Source organism: Zingiber officinale, chromosome 11B, assembly GCF_018446385.1.
Source record: "Zingiber officinale cultivar Zhangliang chromosome 11B, Zo_v1.1, whole genome shotgun sequence".
NCBI classification, from domain to species: domain Eukaryota; kingdom Viridiplantae; phylum Streptophyta; class Magnoliopsida; order Zingiberales; family Zingiberaceae; genus Zingiber; species Zingiber officinale.
Genome location: NC_056007.1, coordinates 84,201,293 through 84,222,656, shown reverse-complemented (window position 1 = coordinate 84,222,656; position 21,364 = coordinate 84,201,293). Strand labels below are relative to the sequence as shown.

Genomic DNA, 21,364 nt, shown 5'->3' with positions numbered 1-21,364 from the left:
TAAAACCAAATCAAAATAAACTAAATAATTCAAACTCAACCCCAAAAATAAAATCTAAACCTACTAATTCAAATCCAAACCTAAAATGTAAAATGAAATAAAATTTAAATAAAAAACTAAGTTTAAATCAAATAACTATAAATTCAATCTAAACTCAAGTTATAATCAGGTTTACTATAACTATAAAACAAATCGACATAAACTAAAAACTAGAAGTAAACCCAAGTTCAATAATTCAGGAGGAGATACTAAACTAGTTGACATCTTCAAAATAATAGTTTACCCGGTTGGGTAATTAGGACTAGATAAATAGAGACTAATTTAACTTCGCAAATAGTACTAGAGAAGTTTTGAATGATAGTAGGTTAGGGAAACTCTGTCTATGTATGTCTAGGAAGAATTATATGTGTTCAACCTGATGCATTTGACTTAGTGAAACTAACTGAAGTTACCCCTTACCAATCTAAACTGGTTAGATCAAAATTTTATATTAAATTCTTTGGATGGGTCTATTTGAAAATCTTGAAACATGTGGTTACTCTAATAATGTCTGTGTGACTCACCACAACATAGAAATTTATTCAAAGAATGTCTGTTTGATTAATTCAAAGCTAAACTTGAATCTAACCTAAGTTAAACCAACCTCTAAAAATCTAACTTAACTCATCTCACAAAATGTTAGGATACCTTTGTCTGAAAACTTAGACTGGTGAGATGATTAGATCAATAGAATTTGAATTTAACCCAAACCTAACTTAACTGAAATAAAATTCAGATTTTAAATTAAACTTAAAACTTAAACTTAAAATTAAAACTAGATATTAAAATTAAACTCAAACTAAACATAAACTTAAATTAAATTTAAAACTCAAAATTAAAGACTAAAATTCAAATTCAAATTTAAAATTCAAAAGTAAAATTAAACTTAAGCAAAGTAAACTTAACACAAGCTAAATTTGACTCCTACCTTCTTGTAAGAATCTAAGTAGATTCTGGATATTGACTGCTCCAAACACATGACTGGAGATTATATCAAATTCACCAAACTCAAATATAAAAGTCTAGGAATGATTTCCTTTAGAAATAATGACAAACTTAAGGTAATTAGTGTTAGGACCCTTGGTGACCGGCTAGAGGGAGGGTGAATAGCCCCTGCACAAAAATAAAATAAAAAGATCTTTCTCGGATTTACAGCTTAATAAATTTAACACTTGCATAAATATAATAATGAAACTAAAAGACAGAGGTACTGAGAATTTACTTGATTACAACTGGGGAGGTTATTAATCCAAGGAAGCAAAGCGCACTAATTTCTCCTTCAAGCAGAGAAGTCTCTTTACAGCAATGACAGTACAGAATCAGAGAGCTAAACAGAAAACTAAAAGCGTACAAGTGTTGTTTCATAGTTTCTTGTTCTCCTTAGCTTCCGGGAGCAGGGTTGTTTATATAGCCCTGTTTGGGGCACCTGGAAGCGTTCTAAGCGCCTGAAATGGGATAGAAATCTATCTCCGACGCAACGGTCAAAAGCCATGTTGATTTGGATAAAAATCGGATTTTGGGCTCCCCGGACTGGTCCGGGCTCCCTGACCTACTCCGGGCGCCCCGACTTGCTCCGGGCGCCCTAGACTGGTCCGAGCGCCCCGACCTGGTCCGGGTGCTTCGGGCATCAAAAGTTAGCCTTTTGCTGACTTTTGGTCCGGGCCTCCTTCTTCGGTTCCGCTCGCCTCGGTCTGGGTCTTCCGCTATAGCTCCACTTGCTTGGGTGATTTCAGCCATCTGGAATAGGGCTCATCTGAATCCAACTTCCGGCCTTCTCGAGCAAACTTCTGCTCCGACTTGTCATCCCTTGAAATCACTGCTTGCTTCCTTCTCGTCAGCCAATGTACTCTTCCACAGCTGTTTGTCCCTCGGATAGCTGCGTCGTTTGCTCCTTGAGCAATCTTCCACTCTAGCTTCTCGTCCCTCGGAAACACCGCACGCTCCCTTCTCGTCCGTCGGTGTACTCTTCCACAGCACCTCGTCCCTCAGACGCACCGAGCCCGTCGACTCTCTCCCGTGTCGTCCTTCTCACTAGCTGCGTCTTTCGCTCAACGTCCTGTTCTCCTAAGTTTTTGTACACTTAGACACAAGATTAAATACAATAGGACTTAACTTAACTTGTTTGATCACATTAAAACTACCTTAGGGTACCAACAATTGGTATAGGTAACATTGAATTTGAGTCTAATTTCATTATTTGTAAAATATTACTTGTTGAAAATTTTATATTCAACTTATTCAGTATTAGTCAATTGTGATTTGGAGTATAAGGTTAGATTTTCATCAAATGAATGTTTTAATAAAACATATTAAAGACCCCATAATAAAATTAAAAGGACTTAGGACTAACAATATTTACACAATCGACCTAGCCAACTCCTCACTTGAGTGTCATTTGACATAAAAAGAGAAAACCTGGCTATGAAATAGAGGACTACCTCATACTAACTTTAGAAATCTCACTAAATTAAATGGACTAGTTAAAGCACTGTCAAAGCTACCTAATTTAGATGTAATAGTTTGTAATACTTGTCAACAAGGAAAATAATTTAAATCAACTCACAAACCAACTAATCAAGCTCAAATTAAATCAATACTTAAACTTCTACACCTAGATCTATTCGACTCATGGATTCAAATCAATTAATGGAAACTTATATTGTTTAGTAATAGTAGGTGACTATTCTAGATTCACCTGGGTAAAATTCTTAAGAAATAAAGATGAAACATTTGAAGTCTTTAGCGATTTTTGCAAACAAACAAAAAATGAAAAGGACTTAAAAATCAAATGAATCAGAAGTGACAACGGTGGAGAATTTAAAAACTATAGGTTTACTAAATTCTACTTAGAAAATGGGTATTATCAAGAATTCTCATATCCCAAAACACCATAACAAAGTGGAATAGTTGAAAGAAAGAACAAACTCTACAAGAAGCAACTCGGACAATGCTTAATGAATACCAACTACCCAAATACCTATGGGATGAAATCATAAATACAACATGCTATGTGCAAAATAGGACAACAATAAACAAGAACTATAACAAACCTCCTATGAACTATATTATAATAAGATGTCAAACATTAAATACTTTAAGGTATTTAGATACTCATTTTATATATTAAACACACGATAATACTTACAAAAATATGCCTCAAAAGTAGATGATGGAATCTTTTTAGGGTACTCCCTAAACAGTAGAGGGTATAGAGTTTACAATAAAACTACACTAAGAATCGAGGAAATAACTAATGTGAAATTCGATGAAAATGCTAACTCTAAAGAATCTAACTCAACTAAAACTCAATACCAACCCATAGATTGTTGGGTTGCAAGGTTACAAATAAAGTCCTATATTGAAAACATATGGGAAAGATCATGAGTTTATAAGGGAAAGATATCTCTATTGGTATGAAGTCTTTTGGGTAGAGTGCAAAAATAAAACCATGAGGACTTAGACCCAAAGTGGATAATATTATACCATAGTAGAGATATCTAAATTCATTTTGCTCCTAACAATTGATATTAGATGTTGGAGGATCGGTGGCCAGCTTGAAGGGGGGTTGGATAGACGACGCCCCCAAATACTCGCTTCCTACGTATTTGTTAGCATAGCGGAATACAAACAATACAAATACAAATACGAAAGCTAAGAAAGGAAATGCAAACCGCTAACACGTTCGTTTACGTGGTTCGGAGATAACTTACTCCTACTCCACGACTGTCCGTAAGGTGGACGATCCCGATCCTTCAGTGGATTAGCCCCCGACAAACTCCGACTACTCAAGCAACTCCTTGTGGGTGGAGAAACCTCACCACAAGACCAACCAAGAACACTTGGACACAAGAGAACCTTGAGCACTTTGGTGACTACTAATTAGGCTTTAACCAAGTCTAATTTCGTCACCTTATCCGGTCATCCCAAGCTCCTTCTTATAGAGCTTGGAAGAAAACAACTCTGCTATTTTACCGTTACCAGTCGACTGGTCCTTGCACCAGTCGACTGGTGCCAGCCCAACGGCTCTCTACCAGTTGACAACTACAGTGCACCAGTCGACTGATACAGTACACCAGTCGACTGCTACAGTGCACCAGTCGACTACTACAGTAACTGCTACAGTACCCGTTGACTGTTACAGTGCCCACTGGGATTTTTTCGGGTACAATCTCTCATGCACTCGTACCCTCACGACTCACTTGACTCTTCTTTACAGCGTTGACCTCTTGCCTTCAAGCCTACTTCCTTTGCTCTCGTCCCTCGGATGCATCCAAGCCCGCGGCACGTCCCCAATGTCATCCTTCGCGTATGCCTCGAAGTCGCTTCCCTCGGCCCTTGTCCTTGCTGCCTTATCCACGGTCCCTCGGATGCTCCATCCTTCACCGGACCTGAAACCATCAAGCTAAGTCATATGTGTATCCTGCAAACCTGCACACTCACATACACATATCAAATAACAAGGGTAAACCTAACTTAAACCCTTTACCCAAACACCAAAACACATGGTCACACGGACCATTAGGATTGCTCCAACACTCTTCCCCTTTTTGATATTTGGCAATACGTTTAAGTTAGGGAAAACATATAGCAAATAAACATGCTAACAAGAAACAATGGACTTACGTTGTCAAGGCTACACACTTGGACTTACACCGCCGAATGGACTTACGTTGCCAAGGCTACACACTTGGACTTACACCACCGAAACAAAATGCAACATGCATTGGAATCTATCCCAAGGCTCCCCCTACACCTAAGCTCCCCAATGAGCTAGGATTTTGTCACAGGGATATTTAAGAACCTATCACAAGGCTCCCCCTACGTAAAGACACTTAAGGTTTTCCTAACTAAACCTTACTTCTCCCCTTTTGCCTAACATTTAAAAATCTCTCCAACAATATCTCAATTGTTAAAAATTATCATCCAAACTGACCCTAAACTCATGTATTTATCCCCCATGGATCCCATACATCTAAACGAGTTGGCATGGTCAAGAACAGCACTAAAAAATAATATCAGGCTGGTATCAGTCGACTGCCCCTAGGTACCAGTCGATTGCCCCTATTGAAATCAACACACATAAGCGTTCTATGTTCGAAATCTACTGTTACCAGTCGACTGGTATCGGCACAAGTCGACTGGTATCGACAAAATGAGCTTATAGAGATATTCTGTGCTCAAAAACACAATTACCAGTCGACTGGTACCCTATTTCTGAAAAAATTAGTCTTTTCAAGCCAACTTCAGAAATGCACCAGAAATTTCATAGACCTCCAAAAATTCCCAAATTTTGTGGAGAGGTCTATTGTACCCTTGTCTACTTGGGAAAAATATATTACAAAATACATCTATCATCAATCCCAAGATTGACACAAAATCCAAAACTAGCTAAATGGTTCAATTTAACCTTGACCTAAAATCCTAGTTTTGGCTTCCTCTTGATGTATTTGCCCATACCAACCCACAATGCATTCCTAGCATTGGTTTATATGGCATCTATACATCCAAAACCAATTGTCATGCATTATGACCCCAATGCCATATTTCCTTGTATGAAACACAACCCAATTGTGTCAATTCCCTAAGGTTGAGACTCAAATCCGTCTCCAAACCTTTTGGCACATTTCATGACTCATCTAGAGTCCCAAGTAGTACCCACTTGAGATCCATTGACCATGAGTCCCAAATTGACTCTTTGAGCTCCCCCTAGAGCTCTTAACCTTAGTCACCTTTCTAGGTGACTCATCCATAATCGCTAGGCCACATCGGTGCACCTCCGGTGACACTTGGCCTACAAACCTAATCTTCTTAACCTTGGACACCTTGTCCTTGGTTAATTTCTTATTACCATTAAATGACTTTCCCTTGCCATTTATTGACTTCTCCTTGCTATAGTCATATGCAACCCTAGCATAAGACTTTCCCTTAACATTGGAGACACTAGATCAGTATCCCAAACCCGATCTATCATTGTTGGATCTTTGACTACCCAACACCATACCTAAACCCTTAGATCCAACATTGAGTCTTTCTAGGGTTTTCTCCAACTTATCAAGCTTTGCCTTCAAAGCTTGATTTTCCCTTTCTAGGTTCCTAAACCTAGAGTCAACATGTCCATATTGGACATTCCTAGACCTACCTATTTTTCTAGGCATATGTCTTCCCTTCTTGGGATTAATGCCTTGGGTCTCCTTGGGTCTACCATTTCTAGAGTTATCATGAATTGGTCTCCTAGGGTTATGATCTACAATTACCCTATTCCTATCATGATATTTAAATTCAAAGTTATGCATGGGTAAATAATAGTAATTATTCCTAGCATACATGGAGGAATTTAAATTTGACTTCAAATTTAAATTAGGGTTTACCTTACCCTTTACCTTTGGAGCTCCCCCTTTACATGAGCCTCCATTCTTCCTCCACTTCTTCTCCTCCTTCTTCAAATGCGCCAACTTTTTTATTTCTTTCTTCCTTGGGCATTTGGTGTGGTAGTGACCCCGCTCACCACACGTGAAGCACACTATGTGCTTTTTCTCCTTCTTCTTCCTACAACTCAAATTAGATTTAAAATGAATTGAATTGAGTTTAGGAGATACCTCTTTCTTACCCAATGGACATCTACTCTTGTAGTGTCCCTTTTCATTGCACCCGAAGCACACAATGTGATCTTTTGATTTTGCTTCGGTGGAGGTGCTCACTAGGTTGATTTCCAAGATTTCTTCTTCTTCTTCACTTGTCTTGGATTCTTCTTCAACCTTTGAGGATGTATCCTCATCCACACTAGTGGATGACATTTTTTTATCCTTCTCCTCTTCGGAAGTTAAGTGCTCGTCACCTTCCGATTGCTCCTCCTCATCTTGAGCCATTAAGCCCATCTCCTTGGGCTCTTCTTCTTCTTGTGTAGGCATAAGTTCTTCCCATTGAACCTTCTTTATCTTGTTCCACAAATCATGGGCGTTCTCGTATTTACCTACATGGCTCATCACGTCATTAGGCAAAATATCAATTAATAATATAGATATTACCTTGTCGTTTGCCTTTGACCGTGAGGTTTGCTCCTCCGTCCAATGTCGTGGTCAGAGCTTCTTCCCTTTCTTGTCCTTCGGGATTTCGAACGGCTTTTTGACCACCATCATGGTGTCCCAATCCGTGTCGAAGAAGACCTCAATCTTCATCATCCAATATGTGATGTCCCCAAGGCTTCCTCCTTCAAACTTTGGAGGTTCAAGCAAGCTGGTCATCTTCTTGTAGTTGCTCTTCTCGGTGGTTAGTCCGGTGAAGTGCAAACCTCGCTCTGATACCACTTGTTGGAGGATCGGTAGCCAGTTTAAAGGGGGGTTGGATAGACAGCGCCCCCAAATACTCGCTTCCTACGTATTTGTTAGCACAGCGGAATACAAACAATACAAATACAAATATGAAAGCTAAGAAAGGAAATGCAAACCGCTAATACGTTCGTTTACGTGGTTCGGAGATAACTTACTCCTACTCCACGGCTGTCCGTAAGGTGGACGATCCCGATCCTTCGGTAGATTAGCCCCCGGCAAACTCCGGCTACTCAAGCAACTCCTTGTGGGTGGAGAAACCTCACCATAACACCAACCAAGAACACTTGGACACAAGAGAACCTTGAGCACTTTGGTGATTACTAATTAGGCTTTAACCAAGTCTAATTTCGTCACCTTAGCCGACCATCCCAAACTCCTTCTTATAGAGCTTGGAAGAAAACAACCCTGCTGTTTTACCGTTACCAGTCGACTGGTGCCAGCCCAACGGCTCTCTACCAGTCGACTGCTACAGTGCACCAGTCGACTGCTACAGTACACCAATCGACTGATACAGTACACCAGTCGACTGCTACAGTGCACCACTTGACTGCTACAGTACCACCGAGATTTTTCCCCCGCGTACAATCTCTCATGTACTCGTACCCTCACGACTCACTTGACTCTTCTTTGCAGCGTTAACCTCTTATCTTTAAGCCTACTTCCTTTGGCTCTCGTCCCTCGGATGCATCCAAGCCCGCGGCTCGTCCCCAATGCCATCCTTCGCGTATGCCTCGAAGTCGCTTCCCTCGGCCCTTATCCTTGCTGCCTTGTCCACGGTCCCTCGGATGCTCCATCCTTCACCAGACCTGAAGCCATCAAGCTAAGTCATATGTGTATCCTACAAACCTGCACACTCACATACACATATCAAATAACAAGGGTAAACCTAACTTAAACCCTTTGCCCAAACACTAAAACACATGGTCACACGGACCATTGGGATTGCTCCAACATTAGAGTCCCGACTGCAGAAGGTCTAATCATCGACTGTGCATAAGGGCTATGATCTAATTGAGTCATGTGAGTAGAATATTAACCTCGAGCAAAGGAAGTGGGGGTTGTTGGAGCAATCCCAATGGTCCGTGCAACCATGTGTTTTGGTATTTGGGCAAAGAGTTTAAGTTAGGACTACCCTCGTTATTTGATATGTGCATGTGAGTGTGCAGGTTTGCAGGATACACATATGACTTAGCTTGATGGCTTCGGGTCCGGTGAAGGATGGAGCATCCGAGGGACCGTGGGCAAGGCAGCAAGGACAAGGGCCGAGGAAAGCGACTTCGAGGCATACGCGAAGGATGGCGTTGGGGACGAGCCGCGGGCTTGGATGCATCCGAGGGACGAGAGCCAAAGGAAGTAGGAGAGGTCAAAGCTGCAAAGAAGAGTCAAGTGAGTCGTGAGGGTCCGAGTGCTGAGAGAAATGTACTCGGGATGGGAACCCTAGGTATAGGGTTGTACCAGTCGACTGGTACTGGGATCAGTCGACTGGTGGTGAGCACAGAAGCTCTCTGTGCCCGAAATGGCTGGGATCAGTCGACTGGTCTTAGGACCAGTCGACTGGTAGATAGCTGTTGGCATGTCATTGGGCTGGCACCAGTCGACTGGTGCAAGGACCAGTCGACTGCTAACGGGCAAATCAGCTTGCTGATTTCTTCCAAGCTCTATAAGAAGGAGCTTGGGATGGCCGGCCAAGGTGACAAAATTAGACTTGGTTAAAGCCTAATTAGTAGTCACCAAAGTGCTCAAGTTTCTCTTGTGTCCAAGTGTTCTTGGTTGGTGTTGTGGTGATGTTTCTCCACCCACAAGGAGTTGCTTGAGTAGCCGGAGTTTGCCGGGGGCTAATCCACCAAAGGATCGGGATCGTCCACCTTACGGACAGCCGTGGAGTAGGAGCAAGTTATCTCCGAACCACGTTACATTGACGTGTATTGGTTTGCATTTCCTTTCTTTATTATCTTTCGTATTTGTATTTGTATTGTTTGTATTTCGCTGTGCTAACAAATACGTAGGAAGCGAGTATTTGGGGACGCCGTCTATCCAACCCCCCTTCAAGCCGACTACCGATCCCCTACAGGGGCTCTTATGTTCGAATTAAGAGGACCAAATACTAGGCAAGAAGTCCTAGTTGCAGTTAGGTAAGGAAGTCCTAGTAGGTCGGGTGGACTGAGGGGCAGGAAGACCTGGTGGGTCGGGTGGACTGAGGGGCAGGAAGACCTGGTGGGTTGAGGATCAGATGTGGGAAGCATGTGGTCCTTCTTTTGAGGGGGGTTGTTAAGTTGCAAATAAAGCCCCATATTAAAAATATATGAAAAAGTTCATGAGTTTATAAGGGAAAGATATCTCTATTGGTATGATGTCTTTTGAGTAGAGCCCAAAAATAAAATCATGAGGGCTTAGGCCCAAAGTAAATAATATCATATCATAGTAGAGACCATCTAGTGGATCAAATAATAGGAGATCTAAATCTGAGGGTTCAAACTAGGTCAAGCTTTAGAAATCTAAGCCAAATTGACTTAATTTCTAAAATTAAATTCAAAATCATTAAAGAATTCTTACTTGACCTAGATTGGATCTTAGCCATGCAAGAGGAATTGACTCAATTTGAAAGAAGTAAAGTTTAGGACTTAGTTCCATTACCCAAAGGTAAAAAGTCTAAACGAAAAAGGGGAAATCATTAGAAATAAGGCTAGGTTAGTAGCCAAAGGGTTTAGTCAAGTTGAAGGACTTGACTACGATAAAACTTATGTCCTAATAGCTAGACTTGAGTCTATCATGATGCTATTAAGTTACACATCCTATAAGGGATTTAAGGTCTATCAAATGGATGTAAAGTGCCTTTTTAAATGGGCTAATTAAAGAAGTTGTCTACGTAGGTCAACCATCAGGATTTGAAAGTTCAGATCATTCTGACCATGTGTTTAAGTTGAAGAAAGAACTATATGGTCTAAAACAAGCTCCTAAGGTCTAGTATGAACGATTATTCACCTATTTGATCTCTAAGGGTTTTAATTAAGGCCGAGTTAACTCATCCCTATTTGTAAAAACATTTAAAATAGACATTTTTATAACCCCAATATATATAGATAATATAATCTTTGGGTCAACAAATTCTAAATTTTTATAAGAATTTATTACTTTAATAGAACAAGAGTTTGAAATGAGTTTAGTAGGTAAACTAACATACTTCTTAGGTTTATAAGTGAAATAAACAAATGAAAGAATTTATATTTATCAACAAAAATATATAAAATATTTACTTAAAAAATTTAGAATGAAAAATTCTAAAGACTTAAAAACTCCAATGACCACTAACATAACTCTAAATAATGATCCAAATGGAAAATCAGTGAACTTAAAATATTATAGAAGTGTCATAGGAAGTATGTTATACTTAACTGCAAGCATACTTAATATTTTATTTGTAGTTAGTATATGTGCTAGATATTAAACCTGTGCTAAGGAATCCCATCTGACCAATGTAAAAAGAATCTTCAGATACATAAAAGGTACATCCAATGTAGGAATTTGGTACCCTAGAATAACTAATTTTAAACTCATAGATTACTTTAACTCAGATTGTGTTGCCGGTAAATTAGATCGAAAAACTATAAGTGATGGATGCTAACTCCTTGGACCATCATTTGTCAGCTGATTTAGTATAAAGTAACATTGTATTGCTCTATTTGCTACTGGAGTCGAATACATAGCAATAGGAGAGTGCATAACATAACTATAATGGATGATACACACTCTACACGACTTTAACTTAGAATTTAAAAATATAAAAATCTTTATTGATAATGTAAGTTCAATTAACTTAACTAATAATCCAGTGTATTATTCAAGAACCAAACATATTGAAGTCAAATATCACTTCATTAGAGATCACGTCGCCAAAGGAGATATTGAACTCAACTATATTGAGTTCAAATCAAATCTGGTTGACATCTTCACTATACCACTGCTAGAATATGAATTTAGTAACTTACGAAGAAGATTAGAAATGTGCACTATAGACTAGTACTCTTATTATAAAATAAAATTTCAAGTGATTTACAAATTCTAGGTTGCTCTTATTTTTTTCCTTTAAAAATTCTCATTTCTCTAAGGTTTCAAAATTTATTTTGGCCTTAGTCTAGGATGAACCCCTAGAAAGCATGATCCTATAGATCTAGGCAACGAGCATCTTACAAGCACACTAGATCTAACTTGTTTGTGTATTCAAAAACTTAGAATGACATGAGATGCGTAGGTCTTTTGCCTGAACTTCAGATGCTTATATCAATGCATTAATATAAGTATGGGCAAAAAATATAAAAATACAGTGATCAATTTAAGTAGTCATTTTTCAGCAAAAATCTAACTAGACAATATTACTTAACTTGACTGACCAAGTGAACGTTGCTATTGTCTGGTAGTTAGTTAGTAACTAAATATCAAACATTTAAGAAAATTTATAGATGAATATTCTTTCTAAAGTAATTTCAGATTAAAGGAGAGGATATTTAAAAATTACTTTAAAAAAGTTTGATTTTGAAAATATTCTTTTTCTTACAAATTTTCGTAAATTGTTGGTTTAAAAATTCGTTTTGAAATTTAATTTTCAAAAAATATTCTACTATAACTTCTTTGAAGAGGTTTTAAAAAATATTTTAGAAAATTACTCGAAACTTATTATGTTTGAAAAGTAATAAATACTTAGAAATCACTTTAAGAGTACTTCAAAATACTTTGAAATCTATTTTGAAAATTTTCACCCTTCCTTGAAATAGACTTATAAACCTTTATTGTTTTATAAATTTATTTCATACTTTTTAGTATACATATATGCATATTTTTTTGTGAATGCCAAAGGGGAGGGGTAAGGGGTTAAGTAAGAAAAACTAAAGGTAAAACTAAAAATTTGAAAATCTTAACCCTAAAATGATTAAGAGAATAAAACATAAGTTACTTATTTTTTTCTCTTGAATCATTTTTTATTGCTATTTCTTTTTTTTGCATATTTTCTAACTTTAACCCAGGTTGTCATTGCATTTAAAAAGGGAAGATTGTTAGTACAGCTGACACCAATGATCAAATCTAAATTTTGATAAATGACAAGTGGATTAAAGTTAGTTATGTTGTGATCTAACCTTTCTATTAAGTGTATAGAACTTGACTGATCTGACACCAGGCTAAAATTCAGCTAAATCTGGAGGACTTGATAACTGGTGTGGAAGTCCAGATAAATCAAAGAGTGACCCGATATCTGGCGGGAAGCTCGGCTAAGTCCGTGGGATCTGACAACTGACCGAAGTCTAATTAGGTCTACAGACCTGACAACTGGTAAAAAGACTGGTGGATCGTTAGAGAGTCAAGCAATTCTATATGGTAAGTAAGATAAGTCACTGATGGAGAGAGTTCCAGTGAGGACGAGTTTTAATTAGGGACTTTAGACGTAGGTCCAGTTTAAATCCATTTTGAATTCATAAACTGAGACCTTGACTAGATCCTAGTCTTGAATAGACATGATTTAATTAATGTAATTTATTATTATTATGCTAATTTCGCTTTGTAGAGTATATTTTATCTTTTTTTAGACTAGCACATTTTACATGACGAAAGGAGCAAAAATCAACCTTGGATGAACAGTGTCTGAGGCGCCTCCAAGGTGCTCAAAGCGCCTCGGATCACATTTTGAAGGCTCCCTTGATGAGCCGGGAGGCACCCTTAAGAGGATAAGTCTACGATAACACTTCATGGCACAAAAGCACCCTAGAAGCGTTGGAGGCGCCTCCAAGGCGCATTGGAGGCGTCTCAAAGTGCTTGGAGGCACATTCGAGTAGATAAAAGCCACCATAAGCGGAGCTTATCGTGACTGAGGCTTTTAGGATCAAACTTATACTTGGAGACGCCTTGGACGAGACTTGGAGGTGTCCAAATATCCTATAAAAGAAGGTTTTATTCAAACATTCTACATAACTCACTTACAAATTCAATATGTGACCTTTCGAGTTTCCGGCTACATTGAGGTTCTTCGTTTGAAAGAAGATTGTTAGGATTTTAAGATTGTAAATAAAGTTCTATATTAAAAATATATAAGAAATATTATGAATTTATAAGGAAAAAGATGTCTATTAGTATGATTTTAGTAAAACTTAAAAATAAAACCTGAATTAAAAAAATGGGCATAATGTAATGGTAAATAATAACGCGGTATACCCAACAATGAGGATTCTATTTTTTTACCGGGCATATCAAATGTCTGTGATGATCAAACTATTTACGCTGCTGAGCCGTCCGTCAAGATGATTGACGTTTTTCGGATTTACCTGAAGATGGGGCCGGACCGTCTTAGTCGGATAGCAAGAGTGGGCCATCTGGGTTAACCCAAATAAAATAAAGATATATGTTAAGTGCCACAATCTGTTCCATAGATCAAACACTATGTACGGATTCGCTTCGCTTGTTGGTCCGATTGACCGATTACCCACCGCAGCAGAAATGGAAGAACGGATTCGGATTTAGATGCTGGCCACTTTTTGGGTTCCTTTAAATTATTCGGAGAGTTGTCTGTTGCACAGAGTTTCGCAACGTCCACCGTCTACTTTACTTTTTTTTTTTCTTTTCATTTATTACATTTTTCCCGAGAAAGGTAGAAAAAGAACAAGGCGTCTTTGTCTTCTCTGTTCCTTCCTTCTTTAGAAAGGCAACGCTTCTCTTCTTCCTTTACCTTCGTGTGTCTTCCACAGCTTAAGCAAGGATTTGAGAGAAGCACGGAGCGAAAGCGAGCAATGGAGCCCTTCGCCTCCGCTCCTGCCGCTCCTCCCTCTTCGGTCGGCCTCGTCTCCCATCTCTTATCCACCATCTCACTACATTCAGGTAGGTGAACTACGGTTACCAATCTCCTTCCGTTCTGGTAATCCTCCTACTCTCAAACTGATGGTCATCGCGTGCTCCTTCCTTCCCCAGACGGCGTCGCGATCCAGCGCGCCATAGAGTTCCTCCCTCGGCACCGGACCGATGCGCTATCGGTCTCGATCGGGGACGCCTGGCGGGAGGTGCGGTCGTGGGCGCTCGCGCCGGTTCTGCGGGTTGCGATCGTCGTTTGCTTGGTGATGTCGGTGATGCTGCTGGTCGAGGTGGTCTCTATGGCCGTCGTCAGCCTCGCGATCAAGATCCTACGCCGCCGGCCAGAGTCGCGCTACTGCTGGGAGCCGATCAATGCCGGGGATGATCCGGAGTCCGGTAATCTGGCTTTTCCGATGGTGCTCGTTCAGATTCCGATGTACAACGAGAGAGAGGTGATAAAACGATAATTGACACTGATTTACTCTAATTTTAATTAATTCTTTTATTGTTTAACAAAATCGATGGCCATGGTCGGTGGATGCAATGAAATTGGTTGCAGGTATACAAGCTATCGATTGGGGCCGCTTGCACTCTATCCTGGCCGTCCGATCGGATCATAATCCAAATTCTGGATGATTCCACGGATCCAACGGTCAAGGTATCGCTATTTCCTGTTGCCTTTAATCAGTACCAGCCGATAAAATCTGAGTTTGGTTATTAAGCAAGTAGCAGGTGATAAAGACGAGTTGGTTAGTTCTGAAGCTTTGCTTTTGAATTATTTGTTTCCTCACAGACGGTACTGGTATGACTGTTCTCTAAGGACAGAAAGCAGACATAAAGTTTAGACTTTTGAGGTCGTACGCTCATCACAAAAATGCAACTTGTCTTTTTTCTAGAAATGCTAGGTTAGCATCTCGTACTGAATGCTCACATGGAAAACGTTCTTCGAAAATCCTGTTAGGCTCAGATGTCCGATCTTCCATAACGTGCGGTGGAGGACCTGCCAATTGCAGTTCGGGAAATTCTTCGTTAAATACCACTCTGGTGTATGTAAATGAAATAAACCGGCAGCAAGAATTACTGCAACTTCCACCCGAGCTCCAAAATATTTTTTTGTTAAGTTGTCAACTGGTCATCTTTTGTTATTTTCTCATACATTCTCTCATCTTTCAGGGCAAATTACTAAAATACTCACGTGCATTCCTTGATCACATAATGTTTATTGAATTAATTATTATAGAATAAACTGGGCACTTTGATTTTGCTATGTTGTTTTTATATATTATATATGTTGTAAATTATGTGGAGACAAATACAATAGTGCTGTGGCCACAAGGAGAGCAATGTGAAATAGCACTATAATGTAATTGCATACTTGGTTCATTTGAGTATATTGCAGCTGTTGATGAAATGTGTGCTGGAAATAATATCATTTTCCTGTCTATCTACATAGAATATATTAGTATATACTGGATTTTTATTGGGATACTTGCCGAGGCCTATGTATAATCAGAGAACACGGCATTTTCATTGGGATCTTGGCTTTTAATGAATTCAACTAATTGCTGTATCAAATTTTTCTTGAGTAAAATTACACTTTTGGAGACTAGTAACTTGGTTGTGTAAGGCTGTCCAACTCTGTTCAACGAGTAGATGAGCTGGTCAGGTTGAGCGAACAAATTGGGACGGGTGGATCAGATAGACAAGATGGGCTGCTTGGATAGTGTGCCCCAGTTCACCTGTCTTGATGGGCCAATCAGATTGCTCTATGGGGCGGTCAGGAAGGACACACTAGTTTGACTGATTGTACTAGGTAGGCTAGTATGATTGGATCAGTAATCGGACAGAGCAAACAGACTATATGTATTAAGCATGTCATATTGGTTGAAAGAATCAGATAGACTTGGATAGATTAAATTATTCAACTAACGTTATTGAATTGAAATGAACTATATTCCCTTATTCAGAATTCTATTCTCACTCAGATTTTGTCCATCCTATTCTATTGTACCAAATGCAGCATAACAAAATGGACCACTAAATATATTGATATATTTCAGTTGCATGTTTTAGTGAGATCTTGGATATGGCTAAAAGCTCTGCCACTAGTCTCTTTTCCTTATCAAGGCTTAACATTATTAATGACAGACTACTCATATCTTGCCATGCTGCCATTTGTTTTGACTAAAGCTACTGCATTTATTTTAAATAGATTTTCATTTCAGGGCATGGTGGAAATTGAATGCAGGCATTGGGCAAGCAAAGGCATTAATATACACTATGAAGTTAGGAATAACAGGAAAGGGTACAAAGCTGGTGCATTGAAACTGGGAATGGAACATAGCTATGCCAAAGAATGTGAATTCGTTGCCATTTTTGATTCTGATTTCCAACCAGAAGCTAATTTTCTCAAAAGAACCATTCCTTTTCTTGTTCATAATCCAAGGATCGCACTTGTTCAAACACGATGGCAATTTGGTAAGTCTGTGATTTATTTCCAGCTTAGTTTCTTTTCAACTGCAATTATTTATGGTTTGTTTTGCATATACAATAAATCAACTGTAATGCCTTAATAATCAAGGTAAGGTATAATGGACTGACACTCTATATTACTCATTTCTAGGTTTTCTATTTAGCTTCTTATGTATGTAATACTAATAAGAAATCAGATAATTATCAGATGTTAGTCTGGATTGATATGAAAATATTATTACTGAATTCTTATCAAGTTAAGGAACCTGATGCTGGACTTTATCTTTTTTTAAGTGTCTACTAGTTATCAATCAGCATATCTCCATTCTTATCAAATTGTATGTAATTGACAATCAGCACTGAATCATTTAGCACAATAATTCATCACTGAAATGTTTGGGAAATAGAAACATGAATCAGTAACTTTTTTTTGTCAAATCACAGAAACTTTCTAGCAGTCTATGTAGCTATACATACTAAAATCAATGATAACTAGTAGTAGAACTTGCAAGCCCCAGAATGAAGAAGGGAGCTTTCACAATGTTTTTGTGTGAAGGCCTCATTCACAGTCATTAGATCAGAATAGATTTGATCTCAATCACTAATTGATCAATGATTTAGATTAATTACTCCAAATTTACTCGAATCCAATGGTTTTGAAAGAGACCTTCAGAAAAGACTATGAAGGTCCCTTTATATTAGTTTTGTTTGTCCCAGCTATCTCCCTGCTGTAATTCTTTGGAGTACCGCCAGGTGCTTTAACAGATCTACTTACAGTTGGTTTAACCTAATATAAAAGAACATCATTCAACTATTGTCTATGAAGGAGTTATCTATAACTCCACAAGAGATGGTATCTATGCTTTAAGTTAGTTACTTAGTTTGTAAGTCTATATCTACGTAGTTTGTAAGTCTACTGTATGCAAATTGCACAAAAAAGTATGGTTGTTTTGGTGAACTTGGCTTTAAGTTCTATCATATGCTTTTGTACGGGTTATTTTAAAATGTCTTAAAATTTGCAAAAAGTATTTTCCTAGCAAGAGGATTGCAGTCAGTCAGTCATACTTAGCCAATTTCTAGTGTTTTAACGCCTGATCCTACTCAGGATTACTGCTACATGATTGAATACCCTGCATTCTTTCTTCACTGATGTCTATTTGCAGGGAGCGACTTGTGGAAGGGAATTGTCATCTATGTTTAGTCCCATGTCCCAGAACAGAGATAGGGCATATAACTAAATTGTCTATGTGCTTTACATACAAGAGCTACCTTAAAGAATCTAATACATAATGAAAGAGAAAAGGATGCATGTTATTGAAATCATGTACTAGGTTCTTATACTTATTGAGATTGCTGTTAGAAAACAAGTCTTTTGTTCTGATGTGTTCTCTTCCTTAATGACAGGAAGATGCTGACGTGGCATTTCATGGACGATTTTGCAGTGAACTTCAGTGATTGCCTCATGACAAGGATACAAAAGATGACATTGGATTACCACTTTAAAGTGGAGCAAGAAGTAGGTTCATCCACCTTTGCATTTTTTGGCTTCAATGGTAAATCCCGGTCAGTTACCCATTGCATATACAGAAGAATATAGCATCAAGATTATATAGCATATTATCCTGCAATTGGATTCTTTTAAGACCATGTCATTACGAATGACAGTCTAACATCTGGTTTACTACATTTTTGACAATTTTATGCTGTCCATGAGGCCTAATACAATTGTCCACATTTTTCATGGACTTGGAAAAAACATTCCTGTATGTGGATTTGTAATGTGGCAGGTTAACCATTTCAGGACTGTCTTTCTGTCTATTTGAAAACTTGAAGTTTGATCTACAGTTTATTAGCAATTATTGGGAGTGATTGATTTTTAATAAATGGTTCCAGACTTTTAGTATTTAGTTTCTGTTGACCTTTCTTAAAGAAAAGCCTTTATAGCTTGTCTTGATTTTTAATAAATTGTTCCAGACTTTTAATAATAGTTCGCTTGATTCATTCAGTTCCCATTGATTTTTAATATATAGTTCCAGACTTTTAGTAATAGTTCACTTGATTCATTTTCAGTTCACTTTGATTTTTTAGTAAATAGTTCCAGATTTTTAGTAGTTAGTTATTGTCGACCTTTCTAAAAGAAAAGCACCATTAGCTCACCTTGATTCATTTTCAGTTTTTTCAGTAACTTCGTCCATTTTCACTAAATGTGTTTACAGGGACTGCTGGTGTGTGGCGTATATCTGCAATTAATGAAGTTGGAGGCTGGAAGGATAGAACCACTGTTGAGGATATGGACTTGGCTGTACGAGCAACTCTCAGAGGCTGGAAACTTTTATATGTGGGTGATGTAAAGGTAGATGTTTTAAGTGATTTAAAATTTGCATCATTTGGCATACAAATGAGATAAAATTTCCCAATCATGCAATGGCGTAATTAGTTGCAGGTTCCTGCTCTTTAAATGGTGAATATAAGATGACTGATAATTTCTATTTTTTACGATTTGAATTAAGTTTGAGATATGATAAATAAACAGTTACTTGGATGTACTCACTCATTATAGTTGACTGGTAAATGACTTGAGCTTTATCAGCAATGATGTACACCCACATAGGTCTCGTTTGGCAGTTTGACAGGATAAGCTCCGGGTAGCCAACCCAAAATGCTATCTGGGATACAGCTTGTTTGTTTTACAATGGAATAATTGATACTTAGCTTAATGTACTTTGCACTAGTTCGTTATGCTCCACAAATTATCTATGATCAGACAACTGTGATCCATAAAAAATTTTGTTTTGTATCTAAACAATTTGTTGTGAATACACTCAAGCATCCTTCCATCTTATAAAATTCTGATTATTATGCAAAAACTTATTGTTGGTACAATCTAGGTTAAAAGTGAATTGCCCAGTACTTTCAAGGCATACCGGCGCCAGCAGCATCGTTGGACTTGTGGAGCTGCACACTTGTTCCGGAAAATGGGCATTGAGATATTAAAGGCCAAGGTATGCCTTGTGTTGATATAGGGCTTTCAGCAACTTCTTTCTTTGCTCTTAACACTGTTCGTTTCATGTCACGCAGGAAGTATCAATATGGAAGAAATTCCATCTAACCTACAGTTTTTTCTTTGTAAGGAAGATTGTAGCCCATTTAGTCACATTCTTTCTATATTGTGTCGTGATCCCAACATCTGTTTTGGTTCCTGAAGTCACCATTCCAGCATGGGGAGTAGTGTATATTCCTTCTACAATTACCATTTTGAATGCCACAAGAAATCCTAGGTTGGTCACATTTTGATTTTCTTAAAACCTAACCTTCAGTCATGAATTAAAATATCCAAAATATATATTCTCTTGAACCCATTACTTAAGATTCACTCCTTGTCTATTTTTGTTCCTGTTACAAATTTTTGGGAGATATTTTGCAATTCTCTTATTTCTGTGGCAGTTCCCTACATCTTATGCCATTTTGGATCTTGTTTGAGAATGTCATGGCCATGCACCGGATGAAAGCAACTATAATTGGTCTATTGGAGGCTGGTACTTTTGATGAATGGATCGTCACAGATAAGCTGGGAGATACCCTCCAGGATAAAATTAGAATCCCATTACTAGAACGGGCTTCAACCAGTCTAAGGGACAGGTAATCAATTTGAAATTTGTCATTTATTTACTTCCTGGACACTATGATTTACAGGCTTTTTGTTCACTTTTCACCCAGATTGAACTTACCAGAACTTGGGTTTGCTGCATTCCTGTTTCTTTGTGCCTGCTACAATCTTGCCTATGGTCAAAACTACTACTATGTTTATATCTATGTTCAAGCCGTTGCATTCTTGGTTGTTGGCTGTGGCTATGTTGGAACCTTTATCACAAACCCGTAGCTATGCTGATGCAGTTTTATATATCTTGACAAAACTTTTTGAGGATTACTGACTGGAAACCATTTATCCAGTCATGATTAACATTGTTTATGGAAGAAGCTCAGGAGAATGTCTACCACTACATAATGACTTTGTACGAGAGGCAAAGTTTTTGGAAGCTTCATTGTTTCAATTTTGTTCAACCATTGAATTGCTCTGATTCCTGTGAGTCATAAGTTTCTGTTGTCGGGATTAAACAGCAGAAATTGTTTAGACGCATCAAACTTCAGCCGTTTGCTTGAAAAAAAAAAAATTAACTGATTGCGTTATGTTCCTTTTACTGCCTTGAAACATTTTTAACAATTTGTTCTGGTAGGCATTCTGTGCTTGATTATGTTCTCTGCTTGCAGCTGAATCATCCATGAAAACTTCTCGATCTTGAGCCTCTTTATTATTATTATTTGTTGTAGTTGGATCCGTTCATTTTTCTGACCTCTTGATTTTTTTTTTCCCTTAGTGGGCAGATGTTTTTGTCCTTTTTATTGGCCTTAAATTGGTTGGCCTTGGTCTACAACAATTCATGCGAATAATTTTTATCTGAATCTGACTGATCGGGTTAGTCTTGAGTCACAAGTTCCACATTTGATAGATAGGTAAACAGGATGCGTCACCTAGTATTTAAAGGAATTTTGTATTAAAAAGGACACAAAATAGGGCCGGGGAATATATAATAATGAAATTTACATTGAAAACCCTTTTTTTCTCAGAAATAATTTATTATTTAATAATTTTGAGATCGATTATTAGAACGGTAATTTACCAGACGCACCCTAAATTT

At 38.1% G+C, this 21,364-nt stretch overlaps 1 protein-coding gene across 4 annotated transcripts; it reads left to right on the top strand.

The window, feature by feature from the left end:
- Positions 1–14,016: 14,016 nt before the first annotated feature.
- LOC122034289 (probable glucomannan 4-beta-mannosyltransferase 4) lies at positions 14,017–20,861 on the top strand. Of its 4 annotated transcripts, XR_006126673.1 has the most exons (11): positions 14,017–14,225; positions 14,316–14,647; positions 14,755–14,853; positions 16,421–16,673; positions 18,110–18,220; positions 18,884–19,020; positions 19,556–19,669; positions 19,746–19,793; positions 19,873–19,945; positions 20,112–20,306; positions 20,385–20,861. XR_006126673.1 is itself a non-coding variant. In XM_042593472.1 (10 exons), the coding sequence occupies exons 1-10, from the start codon at positions 14,138–14,140 to the stop codon at positions 20,545–20,547; spliced, it is 1,692 nt and encodes a 563-aa protein (XP_042449406.1). In that variant the 5' UTR covers positions 14,019–14,137; the 3' UTR covers positions 20,548–20,861. The 4 variants fall into 4 exon arrangements, 3 of the variants coding, with proteins under 3 accessions (XP_042449406.1, XP_042449408.1, XP_042449407.1); XM_042593472.1 differs by having other exon boundaries at positions 14,019–14,225; positions 19,746–19,945; XM_042593474.1 differs by lacking the exon at positions 14,017–14,225 and having other exon boundaries at positions 14,510–14,647; positions 16,408–16,673; positions 19,746–19,945.
- Positions 20,862–21,364: the final 503 nt, after the last annotated feature.

Coding starts and splice junctions, on each gene's coding strand:
- LOC122034289 (XM_042593472.1), top strand. CDS start 14,138: ATGGAGCCCTTCGCCTCCGCTCCTGCCGCTCCTCCCTCTTCGGTCGGC. Junction 14,226..14,315: donor CACCATCTCACTACATTCAG/GTAGGTGAACTA, acceptor TTCCTTCCCCAG/ACGGCGTCGCGATCCAGCGC. Junction 19,946..20,111: donor AATGCCACAAGAAATCCTAG/GTTGGTCACATT, acceptor TTTCTGTGGCAG/TTCCCTACATCTTATGCCAT.